A 19,746-nucleotide genomic window follows, 5' to 3' on the forward strand; every position below is an offset into this window, starting at 1 on the left:
GGCCGAGGGTCAGAGCCCAGCCGAGATCAACCTCTGCCCTGGTGTGCTTTGCCCGGAGCTCCTGCTGTGTGTCCAGCAAAGGTCTGAGAGTAGAGCCCAGCGCCCCCGGGAGTTGCCAAGGCCTGGTGCTTGGAACCAGGGGGGGCAGGGGTGCTGGTTAGTCTCGGGTGGCAGTGAAAGGAGAGACAGGACTCCAGGCTTTGAGGGGGAGGGGCCTCCTAAACTACCCCCCCACACACACCCCTGCCCCCACCTGGTTCCAAGCACCAGGTCTAGTGCTCTCCGGGAGCACTAGAGGAATGAGGATGTTTTCTCAAAGGCAGTGGGATGGTGCCTGCAGGTTCGCTCCTTTGGTGCAGGTGGTGGCCGGGGCCGTAGGGGCACAGGATGGTACCTGGGGGGCCCTGTCCCAGCCATTCCCTGCTCACCACTGCAACACCGTCTCCAACGCTGTGACATCAAGGCCCCAGGAGGCTGGAAACGAAGCTGCCTTCCCAGTGGTTATTTCTCCCCCCAGCTCCAGAGGTGGATCTGAGAGGAACAAGCAGGGTGGGCACTGCCCTTTAGTCCACAAGAAGGCCCTGCCCACGAGCACCTGACCCCATGGTACCCCTGAGGGGCCCTGCCTGCCCAGCCCCAGCACTGTCCCTAGGCCGGGGCCCACCTTTTCCCCCACACCCTTCCTGGGCTTGGTACGGCTACCCCCGAGGGCCCCTGGCCACACTGGATCACCATGACCTTGAAGGCCCCAGCTGCTGGGGCTAGCTCTCCTCCAGCGGTTTCCATGGCAGCCGGTACTTTCGCCTGCAAAAGCCAAACAGCCAGAGTCTACCTGGCAGGCAGCCACTGCTCTCCCCACTCTTCAGGGCACCGGGCACCTTCTGGGGGGCCTTGGGCACCTTCCGGGGGGCCCTGGAGGCAGCGCTGCCTCAGCAACCCGGGCTGCCGAGAGGGGTACCCGGGCTCTCCTTTGAGCTTCTGCTCTCCCTTCCCTCTGGCCATCTGAGAGAGTAACCGATTCATTCCAGAAATCATCGTTGCCTGCTCTCCAGCAGAGCAGCACCCCCGCCCCCTCAGCGGCTAGGAGCCAAAACCGGCCCAGGAAGAAGGTCCTGAGTGCGTCTCCGCAGGGTCTCACCGGTTTCCCGCCTGGTGAGGCCCCAGCCTAGCTCCCTTCCCCAGTAGCAGTGTCCTCCTGGGCTCCCCTTATTCTAGCAAGACGGTCAAAGGCAGAAGAGTGGTGAAGGCACTAGACCGGTCCAGACCTATCCCAAACCAGGAGCCCAGGCCTTGCGAGCCAGGTGCACGGAGGGTGGGGTAGGAAGCGTGCAGCCTCAGGGACCCCTGGAGGCACGGGCTGCAGCAACCCCCCACCCCACTGCGGGAGAACTAATCCATCATCCCCTCTATGTCAAAGTCAAATCCTCACTGTAGGCACTCAGACACAGAGTGGTCCAGAAATGGCCATTTTAATGCAGAAAACCATGATAATTTACAAATGAATCACTTTTTTTGGGCCAGAGCCAGGAGGCTGTGAGGGCAGAGAGAAGGTGGAGGCCATTGAGAGTCCGGGGCCATGAGCTCAGCACCTTCACGACCCATCCTACCCAGGCTCTTGGATGCCCGGTGAGCCCCGAAGTCCCTAGCCCCGGCCCCTTGACTCCCACTACTCATTTCCTAGTGGGAAGTGCTTGGGTCAACTTCAGGACAGAAGGTGGAGAGGGGGAGACAAATCCTTAGAACTGAGGCCCTGGAGGGCAGGGCAGGGAACAAGGCAGGAAGCTGCCGGCTGCTGTTGGCCACCCCCCTCTGGGTTCCGTCCCCCTCGGGCCAAGCACGAAGCAGAGCTGGGCTCTGGAGGCCCAGGAGGGCACCACCCCCTTGCCTTCCCTCCCAGCAGGTGGCAGAGAGACAGAACACAAGCACAGAGCAAAAAGGGCACGGGAGGCGAAGGAGCACAGGGCCTGGGGCAGAGGTCTGGGAAGGGGTGGTTTGATTGGATCTGGCTTGGAGAAAGGGAGGGATCTCAGATGAGGCAGCTTTGGGGGGAGCCATTAAACCCAGTTCTAGACCATCCCCCCCAAGATATGTACATCCATCTGTCAGAGTTGGCATGATGCTGGTTTGGGTTCATCAGCACCTCCCACGTGAGGCATGCAGGGGGAGATGGGCTGGAGGCTCAGGGCACTGGAGGTAGAAAGGAGCCCTCCCATCTCCCCCTTTCCCCAAGCCAGGAAGGTCAAAGACACATCTAAGGCAGCCCTGATTCCAGCCTGGCCTCAGGCCAGGAATACTGGGCTTCCCAGGGGTGGTTGTGGTCCAGGCCCTGGCTGACTACAGGCACTTCCCCAAGCCCCCCAGCCCCCTCCCCCCAAGTCTGGCAAGGTGAAGGGGACCCCCCAGAGCTGGGTCCTATCAGCCCCTCCAAACAAAAGCATGTGGTCTCCAGCAGCATCCACTGGGGGCGGGCGGCAGGGGTGGAGCCTTCTTCCTGGACACCCACCTGTCCCCTCTCCCACCTTGTCCAAGTGTGTGGCCCCCAGAGCAGGACAGAGCCCTGGAGAACAGGTCTGGCCGGGCAGATGGGTAAGGGAGAGATGGGGAAGCTGGTCACTTTGGCATCTCCAAGGCTGACACTTGAGGCTTCACCTTGAAGTACTGGTGGAATCGGATCACTGCGTACCTGCCGGAGGACGAGAACAGGAGCCCGGCTGAGAAGGAAAGCCAGGTGGGCCCGACCCGGGGGACTCTCACCGTGAGCAAGTCTCACCAGCTCAACCCCAGGGCAGGCGGAGGTTTGTTTTTTTAACTTTATTTTTCTTCTTAGATTGGACTGGAGCAGCCCTTCCCCAAATGCTTTTTTTGTTGTTGTTTTGTTCTTTAAATCCCTTTAAAGCTCTCCAAGACTTTTTCAGTTAGCAAAACTGAAACTCTGTACCCATTAAACAGCAATTTTCCGTATCTCCCTCCCCGCGGTGCAGGCTTGGCAAAAACCACTCTACTGTTGTCTTTTTAAAAAAAAAAAGTTTAAGTAAACACACCACATGTGGGGCTCAAATTCATGAGCCCAAGGTCAAGAGTCGTATGCTCTACTGACTGAGCCAGTCAGGTGCCCCCCTACTCTCTGTTTCTATGAACTTGATTAATTTAGTTATATAAGTGGAATCCTACAGTATTGGTCTTTCTGTGACTGGCTTCTTTCACTTAGCCTGTCCTCAGAGTTCGTATGTTGTAGCATGTGACATGGCTTCCTCTCTTTAAAAGGCTGAGTAATATTCCACCATGTGTAGACCACACTTTGTTTCCCCATTCAGCCATCCATGGACATGGGGTTGCTCCGCCTCTTGGCTGTTGTGAATAATGCTATCAACGTGGGTGTGCAAATAGCTCTCTGACCCCCTGCTTTCAACTCTGGCTACACACCCAGCGGCAAGAATACTGGATCGCCCAGGAATTCTATTTTTAACTATTTGAGGAAGCACGGTATTGTTTTCCCCAGCAGCTGCGCCATTTTACGTTCCCACCAGTGGCGTCCAAGGGTTCTGATTTTCTACATCCTTCCCAATCCTTGTTTTCTGTTTATCTGCTAATAGCCATCCTAGGTGTGAGTGAGATCTCACTGTGCCTTTGACTTGGATCTCTCCAGTTGCTGTGAACACTGTGAAGTCAGGGTAGTGACTCCTTTCCAGCTGAGGGAGGGGGACAGGGCAAGACGACTAGACCAGTATGGAGAAACACTAGACAAAACGATTCCTGGTCCTTAAGGACATGTGTACTTGATGATGGAGCCAGGAGTCAGTAATCCGGTACGGTCTCGGTGCAGACCCTAGTACCTCACTGAAGGAGGAGCCGGGCCCAATATTGCACATGGTAAGCGCTCAACCACCTGAGTGACCTCAGGGAGTCACTTTTGCTCTCTGGAAGAACTCTGTCCTCTCTGCTATAAAATGAACAGGTTTTTCACCACCAGGTTCTGTGGCTAAGAGCAGTGGCCTAGGTCGTAAGATGGAGGAGGGAAAGCAAATCTCCTACGAGGCACAAGGGGAGGGTTCAAGAACTTTTGACTACTTTCAGAGTGGTGCTCTGGGCTCAGATGTTTCCCCTAAAGTGGTGACTCCCCTGGATACGGGGTGGCTGGAATGGGGACAAGTTAGCAGAGGAAGGGACTTTGGATGTTCTCCCTGGGCCGTCCTTTGCCCCCACACCCTTGGCTCAAGCTACTCCTTTCCCCCCTCCCCACCACCTCAACTCGCCCCCTGCACTCACCTGAGGAAATCAAAGTCGATGGTGGAGAACTGGCTCTGGATGAGGGCCCAGAGTGCCCAGAAGAAGTGAGATGCCTGGAAAGGGACCACAATGAGTCAGCAAGGCAACCACTCATGCCTGTCACGAACCCCATGGAGCTAGAGGAAACGGTCACCCTGGAAGACACAGAACTAGGACACTGGCCGAGACACAATGGGGTCTCCCTGGCACAAGTCAGGGGAATTCTGGAGGTCAAGTCACTGGACTGCATTTGGGGGCTTCACTCCCTTGAGAAAAAGGCAGAGTTCTACCTGCTCCAGGTAGGGGTCAGCGTAATGGTTCTAGAACTTTCAGCTTGTTCCCCAGCCTGAGCATAGCTCCATCCCTGGCTTCTCCCCTGCCCAGGGGAATCTCCTGGGGCCTTCAAGGCCAAGGTACCAGGATGAGATGAACCCCTGCCCCAGAGCACAGGCCCAGTCCCACGGTCATCAGGAGGAGCCCCTTAACTGACCTCCTCCACCCCTTTTCCCTCTTCTGTCCAGAGATGGGTTGGGTTGAGAAAGGAGTGTAGATGTGGGAGCAAGAAGCCCCGAGTCTGGGCTTTGACTAAGCCTTCAACTGCTCTCCCTCTGGCCAGAGGCGCCCTCGGGGCCAGACCACCCCACCCCAGGCTCAAGAAACCAGAGCCTGCTCTCAGCTGTCCATGGGCAAACAGCAGTGACATCATGACTATCCCAGGCCAGGGCCCCCCCACCCCACATCCTGCTCGCCCTGGGGTTGGCTGCATAGCACCTCCCCCCACTTTTCAGGATTTCAAGGGGCATAGATCAATTAGCCACATGTCAATGATTACATGGAAACCTTTAGCAAGAGGAAGGCATAAGTGGAACAGCTAAGGGGAAGAACCTGATGGAGAATAGGTTTTGTGCCAATGAGGAAACCAGGAGAGGTAATCCAAAATGACACGTAAGTAAAGATTCTACTTAAGCTCCATGATGTATTGTGAAATCCAGGGCAGTGGACTGGTCTTCTCGCTTCTACGTGCCTGACATTATTAAGACTAGTTAGCAAGCCCCTGGACACACACCGGAGGAGACCGGGCATGAACCGGGTACCCTGGATAAATGGCACTCAAAATCAAGAACTGACAGCTCAGTAACTTGAGCAGGAAGAGCCTGATGGGAGAGGCTTACATGGAGTTGAGTCAGTGAAGGTAGCTAACAAGGAAGATTAGAACTGACAGTCTTTATCTCCTCCAAAGGCTTAAAAAAAAAAAAAAAAAAGCGTTTAACTGCAGCATGAAAGGCTAAAGTTAGACGCTAGAGAGAACTGCTTGTCCAAATGAGAGAACTGCTAAAACAGGAAGCTGGGCTCTTTCTTGGAAGTCTTTTCCTAGAAAGGAGAAAGAGACTTGACAGAGTAGGGAAAAGCAGGCAACAGGGCATCTCAGTATTCTGGGGATGCCCAAGAGGGCTCTTCCCAGACCTCACCTCGGGTCCTGGGGTCCCAGGACCTCACCCCTCACCCCGGCCTCTGCTTCCTCCACCCTGGGCTGTGGGAGCGGAGGAGCTGGGGTGGGCCCCTCCTCCCGGCCCCTCCCGGCTCACACTTACCAGGGCAAACTTGTTGACTTGCACATAGAGCCTCTCCACCTCCCTGGGGGTCACGGCCATGCCCTTCTGTGCCTGCAGGTAATAGCGCAACCACCGAAGCTGGGTGTCCCGGCCCGGGTACCGGCAGTAATCCACCTCGTTCACACCTGATGGGAAGCAGCCACGGGGCAGTTGCTGGGAGGTGGGCCCACCTGGGGAGGGGGCTCCTCCAGCTCATCGGGGGTTCCCCGCTCCCCTCAAAACCTCCACGTACATCCTGCCGGGCTGTGCCTAGGAATACAGCCTCCTGCCCACCAAACTTACCCTATGTGTGGAGCTGGGGGCGCTGCTTTCCGTGGGCTGGAGGAAAGCACAGAGGCAGACTGGTTGTAGGGCGAGGCATGGTCTTGGGTGTGACAGGGACCCCTAAGACAGCATCACTGTACCCCCGTGCCCTTTATAGGAACTACGGCCCACAGGAGGTGCTCTGTCACAGCACCACGTCAGGGGCCTCCCCTTTGGTGGGATGCTGACCAGTGAGCCCTGCACAAGGCCTTCCCTCCCACTGCCTGGAGTCTCTCATTTAGAAGCGTGGGGTCTCCGACTCTGCCTCCTGGACCAGTGTTGAGCTGGCTCCTTCAAAACCTCGCCTGCAGAGCTTGCTAAAAACACAGGTTCCCAGGCACCTCTAGCCCCCTGTCCAATTATCCAGATGATTCGGAAATGCAGCCAGGCTTGGAACCCCTGGACCGGGTGGCTTCAATTCCTTCCGGTCCTGCCCTTCCTTGAGTCCTTGAGCTGCCAGCCCAATGCGCACCAGCCACATCCCGGGCCCTGTGACAGCGGCTTGCCTTTGAGCTGGGACGGAGAGTCGTAGTTCACTTAAGACAGGACCAGGACCTGGCCACCTCGCCCGTGGTCTCTTCCTCCCTCTCCTTTCCAAGCTTCCCTCATACTCCTGGAGAAACACAGTCTCCTGGGGCCCCAAGAGGATGGCTGGGAAAGAATCCCCTGGTGCAGGTGTAGAAACTCAGGCCCAGAGAGCAGAAGCTCGCTCCCGGTCAGCCAGGTAGAGGTGAGGTCACGGTTAGAACTCTTACCCCTGCCTCCCAGAACGGGGTCTCCCTGCTCCCGAGAACCCAGGCGTTCTCCCTCCCCAGTTCCCAATCTCCTTCCCTGCCTTCCTCCTTCCTTCGCAACCTGGGAGCAGGATGCAATCTGCCTCTTTGGAGAAATTCCAGTTGGACCTTGCTCTATGTGGTGGGTGAGGAGGGCTTAAAATGCTTCAGAATGATCCCCTCTGGAAAGGCCAGCGGGTCTGGCAGCTGCGCGCTCAGAGGCCCACGGCCTCTGCTCAGTGCCACACCCCACAGCATCACGGCTCTGCCCAGCTGAGGCCCCACCGTCCTATGGGTTCCTAGATGCAGCTGCTGGCCACCCTGGGAAGTCATACCTTCAGGTGCAATGAGCGCTTGCCAGACTTGATCACCTGGGGTTCTTGAAGGGGCACAACTGGCCAGGCTTGGGCTGGGGAGTGGCTGAGGCTGGGCCAGGTGGCAGTTTTGGAGCTGGCCTGGGTGTGTCTCACCTGTCCTGCATCCCAGGGGCTGGCCCCGTCACGCTGAGCACCCCACACTGCCAGTCGGATGATGTCCCTCCAGCCCCGGGGTCCAGCTCCATCCATGGGTTGCCTCTCTGGTCCCATCAAATTGTTTAACAATGAAGCCCTCAAGCTGGAAAAACCTGCCCAGCTTCCTCACACAAATGATTCTATTGTAGATCCTGGGCCTTTGCTGAGCTGGCTAGCGCAACAAAACAGCCCTCATCCAACCCCATCCGCTCCCGCGCCGGTCTCCCTTAGCTACCGGCAGGCTTCCCTGCCTAGTACCAGCAAACACCAGCATGAGGCTTAGCATGTGCTACATATGTGTGTGTGTGTGTGTGTGTGTGTGTGTGTGTGTGTGTCTCACGTTGATGGGAAGAAGTAGGTACTATTAATATCTCCACTTTCCAGAGGCCTAGAGAAGCTAAGTGACCAGCCCAAGGGTCACACAGCTAGTAAGCTACAAAGCCAGGATTTGAACTTGGGACAGTCCAGTTGCAGAGTATATGCTTTTCACGAGTTCCTCCTAGATGATTCTCATCAGGCCACCAGCTCGTTCTGCTCCTTCTCTGCATGCAGGACCCTTACTCACGATCGTGCAGGTGATGCTGGGAGAAGGCAGGCTGGGTGAAGGGGCAGGCAGAAGCTACGTCTGCCCAGGGGAAGGGGCTTTTTCTTAAGATTTTTTAATTTTCTAAGGTAATCACCCGATGTGGGGCTTGAACTCACAGCCCCAAGATCAAGAGCCGCACGCTCTTGAGCCAGCCAGGCACTCCGGGGTCTTTTTCTAACTCACATGCCAAGCCTAGTGTCCTTAGGGGTCCTATGGAGGGCACATTCTCCTGATTTGTACCAAACTGCCAGATGGGCTAGCAGGGGTCAGCTGTGTGTGTGTGTGTGGGTCCGGCCTCCCCCATGAGACTTGGTGCTCCCTCAAGGCAAGCTGTGCCTTCCTCCATGAGTCGTGAGATTGTGGAGGCCAGGGCCTGTCAGGTCTCTACCCAGCGAGGCCAGAACCCCCTCTCATCCTCACCCTGGACCTGGCCATCCATCACGAGGAAAGTATCTTGAACAAAGACCAAATAGCAATACCCTTCTCACCTGCAAACTCATTGAAATGGTTGCCAATGTCAAAGGCCTGGTAGTTGTAGCCGGCGTACTCATAGTCAATGAACCTTACGTGACCTGCGAGGCAGGAGAGAGGGATGAGGGTCGGTCCCCAGAGATAGGGGAATGGCCTGGTCAAGTCCCCACAGACCTCCGGAATGCACGCACGGACTCTGGCTGGCCTCTGGTGGCAACCCAGCCCCCACCCTCCCCAGTGGCCGCCTTCGACACTGTTCTTTTGTCCATCTGCCCTCCGGCTGTCCCTCACACAGGTGGATGCTCAAGCTCCGCTCATCTACAGACGTCTGTCCTCAGCATGGCCGAGGACCAGAAATAAAGGCCAGGGCTCCCTGGGGCTGGAGCTCTAATTAGGCACACAGGAAGGTTCTGTCTCTAGGAGGGCCTGGGCCACCCCAGATGCCCTCAGAAGCCCAAAATGTTGTCGGCGGGGAATGGGTCAGGTAGCCTCACATCAAGGACCTCCACAAACCAGTTTTGAGTTCTTTCTGGGCATAGGTTTTTCTAAGTGGAATTTTATTTCCTTTTCCCTTTCTCTCTCTTTTTTTTTTTAAAGATTTTATTTATTTGACAGAGAGAGACACAGCGAGAGAGGGAACACAAGCGGGGGGAGTGGGAGAGGGAGAAGCAGGCTTCCCGTGGAGCAGAGAGCCCGATGTGGGGCTCGATCCCAGGACCCTGGGACCATGACCTGAGCTGAAGGCAGACGCTTAACGACTGAGCCACCCAGGTGCCCCTCCCTTTCTCTCTTAAATTAACTTGAGATCTAAACTGGAAGGTCGCCTTTTGCTTGTTCAAGGGCCAGTGTGAGGACCGGCACCCGGAAGGCAGCTGATCACTCAGGCCTGGCCCAGCTGCGGCCCAGCCAGAGCCCGGGAAGCCGTACCTTTGGTGCTGTCGTAGATAATGTTCTTGCAGAGCAGGTCATTGTGACAGAAGACCACAGGGGAGTCCAACTGGGACAGGTGCTCCTTCAGCCAGGCCAGCTCCTGTTCCAACACCTCCACCTGGGGGACATCTGCAGAAAGGCTGGGCAGCGGCCAGAATGGAGGCTGACAGTAAGACAGGCCGCCACTGGGCCTCTGGAGCCCTGAGCTCTGGCCCTGTCACCTCCTGTTCCTGCAGAGGACCCCTGGACAAAGGGCCCGCCCTTCAGACCCTCACTTTTGTCCTCTGGCGCTAAGGCGTCCTGATCTCCTGACTTCCTGCAGTCACTCTAAGCAGCTTATTAAAACACGGGCATAAAAGCATTTTGCAAAGCTTGTATGTCCCCGATCCAATGGCATCCCTGCTACTTCACGAAAGGGGGAGGAAGGTAAGGTAAGGAAGGAGGCACAGAGAGAGGACAGGAGGGGGGAATGTGCATCCACACGAGAACAAGGGCAGAGGGGAGGGCTGTGAACAGACCCGCTTTCAGGGCGCTGGGGAAGATGCCTGCAAGGAGGTATGCTCCAAGACTGTCTGGGGGAGGCATCACAGTGCCCTGCAGAGGGCACGGACACTCCTGGCCGGTCCCCCTCCCCTTCTAGCAGCTGGTGTCACAGGTGGAAAGGACCAGAGAGCTCATAAAGCCTAACTTCTCATCTCACAGAGAGACCACTCAGGCCCACTTAAGAAAGCAAACAAACTGCTTCTTGGGCTCACTCCTACAAGACCAAGGAACTATTAGGGCCTTTCAATCAAGCATTTGCTCTGAAGCTCCCTGGTGACTTGTCTCCTCCACCCTGAACTAGGAGCATGTGTGTCCTTGTCCCAGACCGCGCATGTGTGGGCAACTTGCAGGCAGGAACACAGATGACAAAGGCCAGCCCTCTTTCTGCCCTGCCCCATCCCGCAGCACCTAAGGCCTTGCTGCTGAAAGAAACCCACGTTGAGGAATGAATGAATGGACGGGTCAATCGGTGCTGGTAGCAGAGGCCATGTGGAAGTTGGTGAGGGCACGCTGTGCTGGGATGCTCTGAACTTTGGTCCCCAGGAAGCACACAGGACTGTGTACACTGAAAAGCCAAATAGTTAGCACAGCCCTTAAAACCCCAGAACCACCAATGGGTGGAGGGGAGGAGGCTGGGGTTTTATCTCTTGTTCTGTCTCCATGTAGCTCCTGTTTGCTTTCTTATCCGGGGCAGCCAGAGTACATGCAGGAGGATGAGCGTGAGATCCGTCCTCCCGACCCTCCCAAAGGATGCCCCGTCAGCCCCTCACACGGCCCAGAGGCCAAAACATGGCAAAGAGCGTTCGGCAACTAAGGCATCCCCCTCTCCCCCTGGGAAAGGATGAGCGGCAGGCTCCCTCCCAAGCTTTGAGAAGGTCAAAGCTAGAGAGGATCTTAGGCCTCTAGTGCAAATCTTTGGGGAAATGGAGGCTCAAGGAAGAGGGCAGAGGCCTTCCAGCTTCCAGATGTTTCTTGCACAGCTAGACCCTCTTCCCCCTCACCCAAGGGAAGCAGTCCTCAATGCAAAATCAAGCGGAACCTCCTAACTGTGAGGGCCTCGGTGCCCCTCAGAGGCTCTGCACAGCCCACTCTGAACTGGGGAGAGTCTAACAAGGGGGGTGGATCTGGGGGGAGGGGGGCTTCCTTTAGCCTCACTGGAGTTTATCTCTGTCAACCGGTCTGCATAAACGCACTTCAGTCTCGGCTCTCCTTAAGAAGATACCTTTCAAGATTTTTTCTTTTCTTGGTCCAAGACCATCTAAAGATAAGAATTAGGAGGGCTCCTTTGGTTTGCTCTGGTCTCAGCCTGAAAAACATGCCTTTGACATCTAAGATACCTGCTGCCCAGGCCCTGACCCCCACCTTACCCACCCCAAGGCCACACAGATGGTTACTGTGGGAGCGGTCCAGGCCTTCTATCTCCCTGGGCAGCCTCCCTCCCCTGAGCACTTGAAACCCCGCCAGCTTCGCTACCTTCAGCCCTGAGCCCACTAGACTTTCTCAGGGCTGTGCAGTTGGCAGAAGAGTGGCCACCACCGCGTCACAGAAGCTGTCACACACACACACCCCCCCCGGGGAAACCTGGGGGTTCCTCCTAATGAAAACACTTCTGCCTGCCTGCCAAATACCCACTCAGCTCGCCGGATCTGGGTGGAGGGAAGTACCTTCTCCCACAGTGGACTGAGTGTTGGAGCTTCCTGGCTCATCACCTCTGCCCTTAAACCACTCAACCCATCCCCATCTCCTCCTGATGCCCCCAAAGCAGCGATCACCCCCCACCCTCTATGCCCAACCAAACACCAAGGCCACCAAAATCTATTTCCACAGGGTGCCTGATGCATCCCCCACTCTCCGTGCCCCCCACTCCATCCACCACCACCACCATGAAGCTGCCCGTGGATCCTGCCCATTCAGTTACAACACTCCCTGAGCTGGTCGCCCTACCTCCAATCCCTACCCCCACTTCCCCAAATCCCACCTGATTCTGTCCTTTACAATGCCAGAGAGCTTTCTCCCTAAACCACAGTCATGGTCCCTGGCTCAGAGGCCTCCACAATGACTGCTAAATGAAATGTTGGCTCCTTAACCTGACTTGGAAGGGTCCTTCCGGTCTAGCTCCAACCCACTTCCCACAGCCCTTCCCAATCGCTCCTGAAGGCCCACTCCGGCCACCCTCATCCACTGGCCACCATGAGCCAAGTGTGTTCACACCGTCTCCGCCAGCCTGAGTGGCCTCCCTTCCCAGCTCTGCCCCTCTACCTCTGCCAGGAAGACTGGCCCTGGTTCTCCCACCGCCACATGCATTACACGCCCTGCCTTCTTTTGTCGCTTCGCATGGGCAGGTCCTATTTACCCAGATCGTTCCTAAGCTCCTTGAGGGCAGGGCCAATGTCACGTCCCTATTTTTCATTGTTTTAAATCGCAGTTGATGTTTGTGAAATGCAGGATTGACTAAATCAGGGTTATTAGACTGCGACCAGAGCTCAAGAGTTTCATCTCATCCAGGTGACTGCTCATCACAGCCCCGCTTGGGGCAGGTTAGGCAGTTTAGGGCAGGCACCGTCCCCTAAAGAGGCTCCGAAAAGTTAAACAACTTGATTTGCCAAGGTCAAATGTATGACAAGAGCAAAGGTAGTCGGTCAGCTCTTCTCCAGGGACCACTCCGCTCCCAACCAGGTCACCCCTGAAGGTTACACAGTGACAGTACAAAGGAAGCTAAAGTAGCAAGGGTCATGCCTGAGCAGCAGGTCTGGACTCTAGCCCTCGAGCTGCCACCGACCTTGGGCAAGTCCCACCCCCTCTCCAGGCCTCAGTTTTTCCATCTACCAAATGAAAGTGGTGGGCTGCATGACCAGAGGGTCCTGTTGACTCAGACACCCCAGGGTCCTGCTCTCCATGTGTTGTTTTAGCCCTAAGCGATAGGCAGTCCTTGTCCCAGAGATAACATTTGGCATCGAAGGTCTGAATGTGGGCCATCCTGGACAAATAGTCCTAAAGCAGTGCTTGATAATCATTAAGTGGGAGGATCCAGATAAAGTCACGCGTGTGTGCGTGCGTGTGTGTGTGTGTGAGAGAGAGAGAGACAGACAGACACACACACACACAATTGAGATAGAGTTAATTATTGTCTCCTCATCTTAGAGGAGGGAAGGAGATACCCTACTCCCATGAACCTTTGGAACAAGGGAGATGTTCAACCCAGCAGGGAACATGGAGGGATCAGAGACTCACTACTGCCTTCCCCTGGAGGGGGCAGGGGTGACCCACTCTTCTCTCCAACTCTCTATGCCTCAATGCTATGCTGGGGAGCCAGGCAGCTGAAGGCCAGAAGGACTCTCAGGTTGCTGGCCAGAGAGCCTAGCTGTCTGGGAGCCCCGGCTTCCCTGGGGAAAGGCACTGTCAGGATGGGTGGAGTGCCAGTGAGGAAACTGTAAGCTGTCAGTGTGAACAAGGTGAGGAGCAGGGTCCTCAGGGGCATGTGCGGACGAGAGGCGTCTAGGCAAGTAGCAGGAGTCTTGATGTCCCAAGGGCTTGTCAACTGACAAGCTGAGTTCTGACTGACTGAACTCGGTCGGCCTCACCCCATTCTCAGAGGCCAGGCTCTCCCTTCTGGTTGCTCAGAAAGCAGCTTAGGTAGAAAGGGCCCTGGGCTAGGAAACAGGACCCTGCCTCTGATGAGCCCCCAACACTGGGTAAAAAGCTTAGTCTCTGAGCCTCAGTCTCCTTTAAGTAAAGGGGGAGACGCAGTCCCCAACCCTCGTCTCTACCACAACCAGAAGACTCAAAGTGAAATAAGCACATAAGCTTAAAGCTGTGGATCTAAGTTCCTGAGATTCAGTCGATCGGCCCAACTCTGCTTGGAGACAGAGACTCAGCAGTCAGGACTGGAGCCCCTTAGCCTCTGGGTGGGGTGGGGGACAGAGCCCAAAGAATGGAGGCGGGATGACATGAAGGCAGCAGAGACCATGGCAGCTTTGAACCCTCCCAGATCTTTGTACCTGGGGTTGATCTCGTTCTTCACAAGGGTGAAGTAATTGTGCATCTTGTGCCACAGGGTGGGCTTGGGCAGGCTGCCGTTGGCGTGGATGGTGTGAATCTTTGCCATTTCTAAGGCGATGAGCCTAAACAGAAAACAGAAGAGTAGAACATCAGTGTGGGGCAGGCCCGTCCCAGCTCAGCCCCTCCTGACCCGAAAGGGGTCCTACAGGGTGAGGACTGCGGGCCAGTTAGAGGGCTGAGTGTGGGACAGCTCTTTTAGGGATTCTCGCTCCTGCAGCAGGAAGGTCTTAGCAGAAGGCATGAAAATGACGTAAGGCCTTTAGCCCAGCAGTGACCTTTCCAGAACCAGAGCTGGGGCTGCTTCAGGGAGCAGGAAGGCAAAGCAGTGGGCCGCCGGCCACAGGTCAGTGACCCTGCCCCACCCCAAGGTCGTGTACCCACAGCAACCCCTGAGGACAGAGGGGTCACCTGGGGATGGGGGCAGTGGCCCTCCTCCCTCCTTGGACTCTGATCCATGCCGTCAGGGGGAGGTGAACGCAGGGCACCGAGGGATCAGGGGGGTGGTGATGCCAGGCTGGAAAGAAATGCCCGCCTCTTATCAGCCTGGCCAAGGTGGGGAGGGAAGCAGGCCGGCCCAGGGCAGCCCCTTCCTCTGCGGCAGGGAGTTGATGCTGGCGGCTGGGCGCCAAGGACGCAAAACAAACCAGCGTTCTATTTTCAAGTCCTCCTGTGGACATTATCCAAGGTCCCGGGAGAGAAGGAGGGGGCGGTGGGGAAGGGGGCTGGGAGAGGGCGGGGGCGGATGGAGGACTGACCGGTCAGAGAGGGAGGGCCTTGATAAGGACCCCAGCGTCTGAGGCCCTGCGTCCCAGCTGGGCTCCCCCAGTCCTCTGGCAGCTGTCCCTGCTGGGGCCCCACCCCCAGCCCGGCTGCCAAGCCTCCAACATTCACGCTTCCTTCGCCTCTGCCTGTTGCTCGAATAATAATCACTGGGAAAGACAACAAAGGCACTGGCTGTTTGGAACCTTGTTACTGAGCTGTTCCAGGGACACCCCTCCCCTTGCCAGGTCCTGGGAAGGGGCAGGCCATCACCCAACAGGATAGCAGGGCAGTCCAGGGTCTCCTCCGGAAGCCCCCCAGGCTCCCACCTCCTGAAGGGTGGAGGGGGCAGGGGGTGTGGCAGCCACCGAGAGGGTGAGCGATGAAGGCTGTGCTTTCAGAGGCTAGAGGCCCCGGGGCAGGAGGGAACCCGCCAGGGTTTTAGGCGAGGCAGGGAAATAGACCTGAGACCCAGGCCTTCCCTTCCCAAAGGAAGATTCTGACTAGGGCATGAACAGAGCGTTTCCTTGAATATCAATAGGGCTGTTGTCTGGAAAAGCAATGAAAGTAACCTCAACACTCAGCATTTTTATGCTGCGAAGCCTCAGCAGGCAGAGGTTGGGAGGTGGGGTTCAGGGGAACATGAGGACGTGGCTCCCCAAGGCCTCCTCCTTGCCTTTCCCTCAGAGATCCACCTTCACCCGAGAAAGATAATGGTCTATCCTTGGCAAATCATCAGGGAAGAGCCTACCTCCTACACCTATCCCAGTTTCTGGCTCTCCCCCAAATGTAAAGTTGTTATCGAACCTACATCCATCTTCAATCTTCCTGACAGTGCTAACTGTTTCCACGAGAGAACAAGGAACAGCAGCATATTCACAGAGGTGGCCGGAGACTGGGAGTGACCTGGGGAGGACCTGCCAATATTTGAGCTTATTTACAAAGACTTGAAGGAGAGCTAGGAGCATAGCGTGGGAGAAGCCAGGCCACGGTTCCCCGGGCCCCCACCCTCCTCTGACCTCCTACCTCCAGGCTGGGCACTCAGCGGGAGCCTGAGAAGACCACTGAACAGGTTTGTATGTCCCCCTAACTCCAGACACACACACACACACACACACACACACAACATACAGCCCAACATAAATATCCTAGGGCCTGACCAGCCCCAGAAGCAGTGCTCTGGAGTACTAGGGGGGAAGGCATCTCAGAGTCCCTTCTAAGTCCCTGGAGGGCCTGTTAGGGGTTCTCCGCAAATAGGGCCAGGTGCACTTACTTGGGGTTAACTGGGTAACAGGTGAGGAAGCAAAGAAACTTCTTGGTCTACTCCCTAGATGGGCTTTTATTGTTTCTCCTCGGGTATTTGGAAGGCTCCTTCTCCTTGGGTGGGACGGGACTGATCCCAAGGATCCCAGGCCAACCCCTGTGCTGCTGTCCAGGGTCAGGAGTCAACCTCAGCCTGCCTGGGACCTCGCTATAGTCGGAGGGCTCCACACGCAGATGCGGCACGGGGGTGGGGGTGGGGGATTCTGCCTGACATCCCTGCCCAGAACGGTTAGAAGAGAGAAAGGCACTCTGGGCTCCTCTTTAGTTCGCCCCCTTTCAGACCCCACAGAGCCATCCACGGTGCTTGAAGGTTAAGTCTACTTCCTGGGTCCTACACACCCAGGCATTCAATGGGAGGGGCTCCCAGGGGGTCATGGGTTCTTGTGGGCCTCTGGAAGGAAGGCCTGGCAGCTGCCCAAACCTGGGCTCCCAATTTGTCAGGGAACCTGGAAGGAGCTCAGCCTGGGGGAGGGCTGGTGTCTCTCTGGGCTGCTAAACCCAAGCTCACCCTGGATAGGGCCCATTCTCCTAGCATGCTTGAGCTCCTGGCAGGAGGGGAGGGGCAGGAAATCCTGGGCGCTCTGGGGATTTGGCTCAGATTTCCTTTCCAAGGCTCTGAGAGGTTTCCAGGTCAGACATGGGGTGGGCAAAAGGGCTGAGGCATGAGGCCAGGAAGCGGAGCCCTGCTGCATTTAGGGAACCAGGTCCTTTGGTCTCAGGTTCACCAAATTCTCACTTGCCTCCCTAAGAGGCAGGTCCTCCTTCTAGCAGATGACACTGAAAATCCATTCAAAGCAATGGCCCCTCTCTGCAGAGCAATGCACGTGCGTGCACGCGCGCGCGCACACACACACACACACACACACTTTTCATGCAACGAAGTTCACAGACCTTATGACTCATTCATGGACTCCACTCTATGCCAAGGAAGCTGGCCAAGGCCTGAGGAATCGTAGGAATGAATGGTACCCCGGGCCACCTTCTCACCTGAAGAGCCGGGGCTCCCGGATGTGCTCGGGTCCCAGGGCCATGCCCCTCATGTACTCGTAGCACAGCCCATTCTGGAAGGTGCAGTAGAGTTTGGGGGCACAGCCATGTGCTCGCAGCAGCTGGAAGTTCCTGACCTCATTCTCCCGGTCCACCAGCAGCTCGGTACGCTCCCCGTACACCCGGACCAGCACGCAGTCCCGCATGTCCTCCTCCACGTAGCAGGCCACCAGCTTGTTGGTGATGCCATCGGTGAAGCGCTGGCATGCGGAGGGGGAGCACAAGAGCGTGTGGGGCAGGGTCTCTGCTCTTGCCCCATGGCTCCCCAGCTCCAGCATGGGGTGCTCATTTGCATGCCCAGCACCACCACGCAGAACCCCCCCATTCTTTGGCCCTCTAACTTAAGAGGAGCTCAGCACTGTTCCTAATGCCCTACCCTCCTCAGTGCTTGGGATAGCCTGAGTTCGAGAACAAAACCTCGGCTCAGGCACCCTCACCTCTCCTGGGTCTGGCAGATGGGACTTGGCAGTGGAAGAATTTCCACACTCCTTGGTGGGAGAAGCCCCCTCCCCCCTTCTTACGTCTCCATCCCTGAAAGAAACCTCCATGGACCAGAATGTGGCCAGGGAGGAGCAGGAGTTGCCCAGGACAAGTACATTCTGACCCAGCTGCCTCTCACCATCTGCCCAGCCGGGGACTCTTTGCTGCACCTCACGCCCCATCCAGCAGCGGAGGTGCGGGAGGTACGGAGGTTGGCACCCAGCCGAGGGCTTTGGTGGTCAGAGCTCCTTAGGGCCTCTGAGGTTCAAACCAGAAGAGACAGTAGGCCATGGGCTGGGGAAAACAGACTCTCTGGGTACGGTGACAAGGAGGAATGAACCATGGAATTTATAGGGCACAGTGTGACAGAGCTGGTAGGGGCTTTAGAGGACATCTGAACCAATTCTAGGTGGGGAAACTGAGGCCCAGAGAGGGGAGAGACTGGCAGGTAGCACGTTCCATCAGTGCTGGAATTAACTTCAGACCTGCTGGATCCCTTGTGGGTCTTACAACCAAAGTGGGTCTTTTATTTTGAAAATGCTACCCACCCATCCTTCTCCCAAGAGGTGTCTGTCAGCCTCCGCACTGAGTCGGGGAATGGGCCTTTCCCCACCCAGAAGGCCCGGGCAGCACCGAGCCCCGGCCATTCCAGCACTAGCTGCAGGTGCCCGGCTCAGGACTCCTTCCTCAGCACGCAGCTCCCAGAGGGGCTGGCGGGGGAGGGTGAGCAGGTGAAGCCTCTTCAGAGGATGCAGATCAGCTGGGGAGTCTGCCTGAGGCTCCTCAGTGGGCGGCTCTGCCCACACCTGTGTCCCCGAGAACGTGCCCAGCTGAGGGTGGGGAGGCCCCCTGTGTGGGGGTGCTGAGCCTGAGCCTGGGGCGACGGGGAGGGTTTCCACCCAGCGCGGGGGCCCTGGGCTAGCCGGAATGCCACACGGTGGCTCCTGGGACCGGCAGGAACCGCTCAGAGCCTGGAGACTTTGCTCCCACCGCCGGCTGGAGAAGGGGCAGGGATGTGTGTGTGTGTGGAGGTGGGGGGCTCCCTTAAAAGTTCCTGCCTCCTCAGGTTTCAGCGCCGGCCGCGCGCGCTCCTCCGGGCGGCGACAGGGGGTGGGGCCCGCGCGCGCAGCTTGCTGACGGTGGGCAGGTGGACCTCCGGCGGCCCGCGAGCCCCGGGAGGAGGGGGGTGTGGGGGCCGGGGAGGGGGGCGTGTGGGGGCCGAGGGAGGTGGGAGCCTGGCTCTGCTTCGGGGCCAGAACAGACGAAGCAAAATACACACCCAAACCACCATTGCAACCCTGCCCTGCGCACCCGTGGGACCGCCACCCGGAAGGATGCACGGACAGACGTCCACGCATCCCCGCTCCAGCCCCGACAGGGCCCCAGGCTGGCCCCGCGCCCGCTCGGCTACCTTGGTCCGAACTTGCTCGGGCTTCCAATGCGGCCGCAGCTCCTGGATGAGGCGCAGGGCGCCCGGGAGGATGTCGTCCTGGTCCACGGATATGCCGAAGCAAGGGACGGCGGCGGCCCTCGGGGCGCCCGGCGGCTCCCGGCAGCCCGCGCTGGCCGCCGCCTTCTCCTCCATGCCCCATGAGCACTGCGGGCACGGCGCCTGCCGCCGCAGGTAAAAGGGCGAGCACGGCAGAGGAGCCGAAGGGGGCACAGCCATTCCCAGCAGCCCCACCCCCTCGGAGCCGCCGCGCGAGCGCTAGCCCCTGCGGGGGGGCCCGGCGCGGCGGTGGGAGTGGTAGAGGAGGGGCCAGGGGAAGTCCATGACTCAGGAGCCCGCTGCCCGCTCCGATCGGCGCCCGAAGCCGACCCGGGAACGCCGGGGCCCGCCGCGATTGTGACATCATCACGGGCGGCGGGCCGCGGGGCCGGGGCCCGGGAACGCCCCCGCCCCGCCCCCGCCCCGGCCCCCGGGCCGCGGCGGGCTCGGCGGCCGCCGCTACCTGGAGCGCGGGGCGGGGGTGACGCCCTCTGGGAGGCCGTGACGCCGGGGGCGGGGCCCAGGCTCGCCCCGCCCCGCCCGCCCCGCCCCCACCCGGGCCCCAGGCCCCGCTGCGCTTCTCGGCCTCTGA

The 19,746-nt window shown here is 57.9% G+C and overlaps 1 protein-coding gene and 1 long non-coding RNA gene across 3 annotated transcripts; one reads left to right on the forward strand and one right to left on the reverse strand.

Annotated features, from left to right (window-relative positions):
• Positions 1 to 1,453: 1,453 nt before the first annotated feature.
• Positions 1,454 to 19,527, reverse strand: ETNK2 (ethanolamine kinase 2). 2 transcript variants are annotated; one of them, XM_006731552.3, is made up of 8 exons: positions 19,077 to 19,527; positions 17,126 to 17,385; positions 13,996 to 14,118; positions 9,452 to 9,594; positions 8,542 to 8,625; positions 5,859 to 6,004; positions 4,267 to 4,340; positions 1,454 to 2,683 (listed from the first exon to the last, which is right to left on the reverse strand). In XM_006731552.3, the coding sequence occupies exons 1-8, from the start codon at positions 19,332 to 19,334 to the stop codon at positions 2,611 to 2,613; spliced, it is 1,161 nt and encodes a 386-aa protein (XP_006731615.1). In that variant the 5' UTR covers positions 19,335 to 19,527; the 3' UTR covers positions 1,454 to 2,610. The 2 variants fall into 2 exon arrangements, with proteins under 2 accessions (XP_006731615.1, XP_030882077.1); XM_031026217.2 differs by lacking the exons at positions 17,126 to 17,385; positions 19,077 to 19,527 and adding an exon at positions 14,812 to 14,961.
• On the forward strand, positions 2,641 to 3,007 carry LOC145722348 (uncharacterized). Its single transcript, XR_014146557.1, has 2 exons — positions 2,641 to 2,728; positions 2,828 to 3,007. It is a non-coding gene; the product is annotated as an uncharacterized LOC145722348 (long non-coding RNA).
• Positions 19,528 to 19,746: the final 219 nt, after the last annotated feature.

Source organism: Leptonychotes weddellii, chromosome 6 (assembly GCF_054177405.1).
Source record: "Leptonychotes weddellii isolate Sample4059 chromosome 6, ASM5417740v2, whole genome shotgun sequence".
NCBI lineage: Eukaryota > Metazoa > Chordata > Mammalia > Carnivora > Phocidae > Leptonychotes > Leptonychotes weddellii.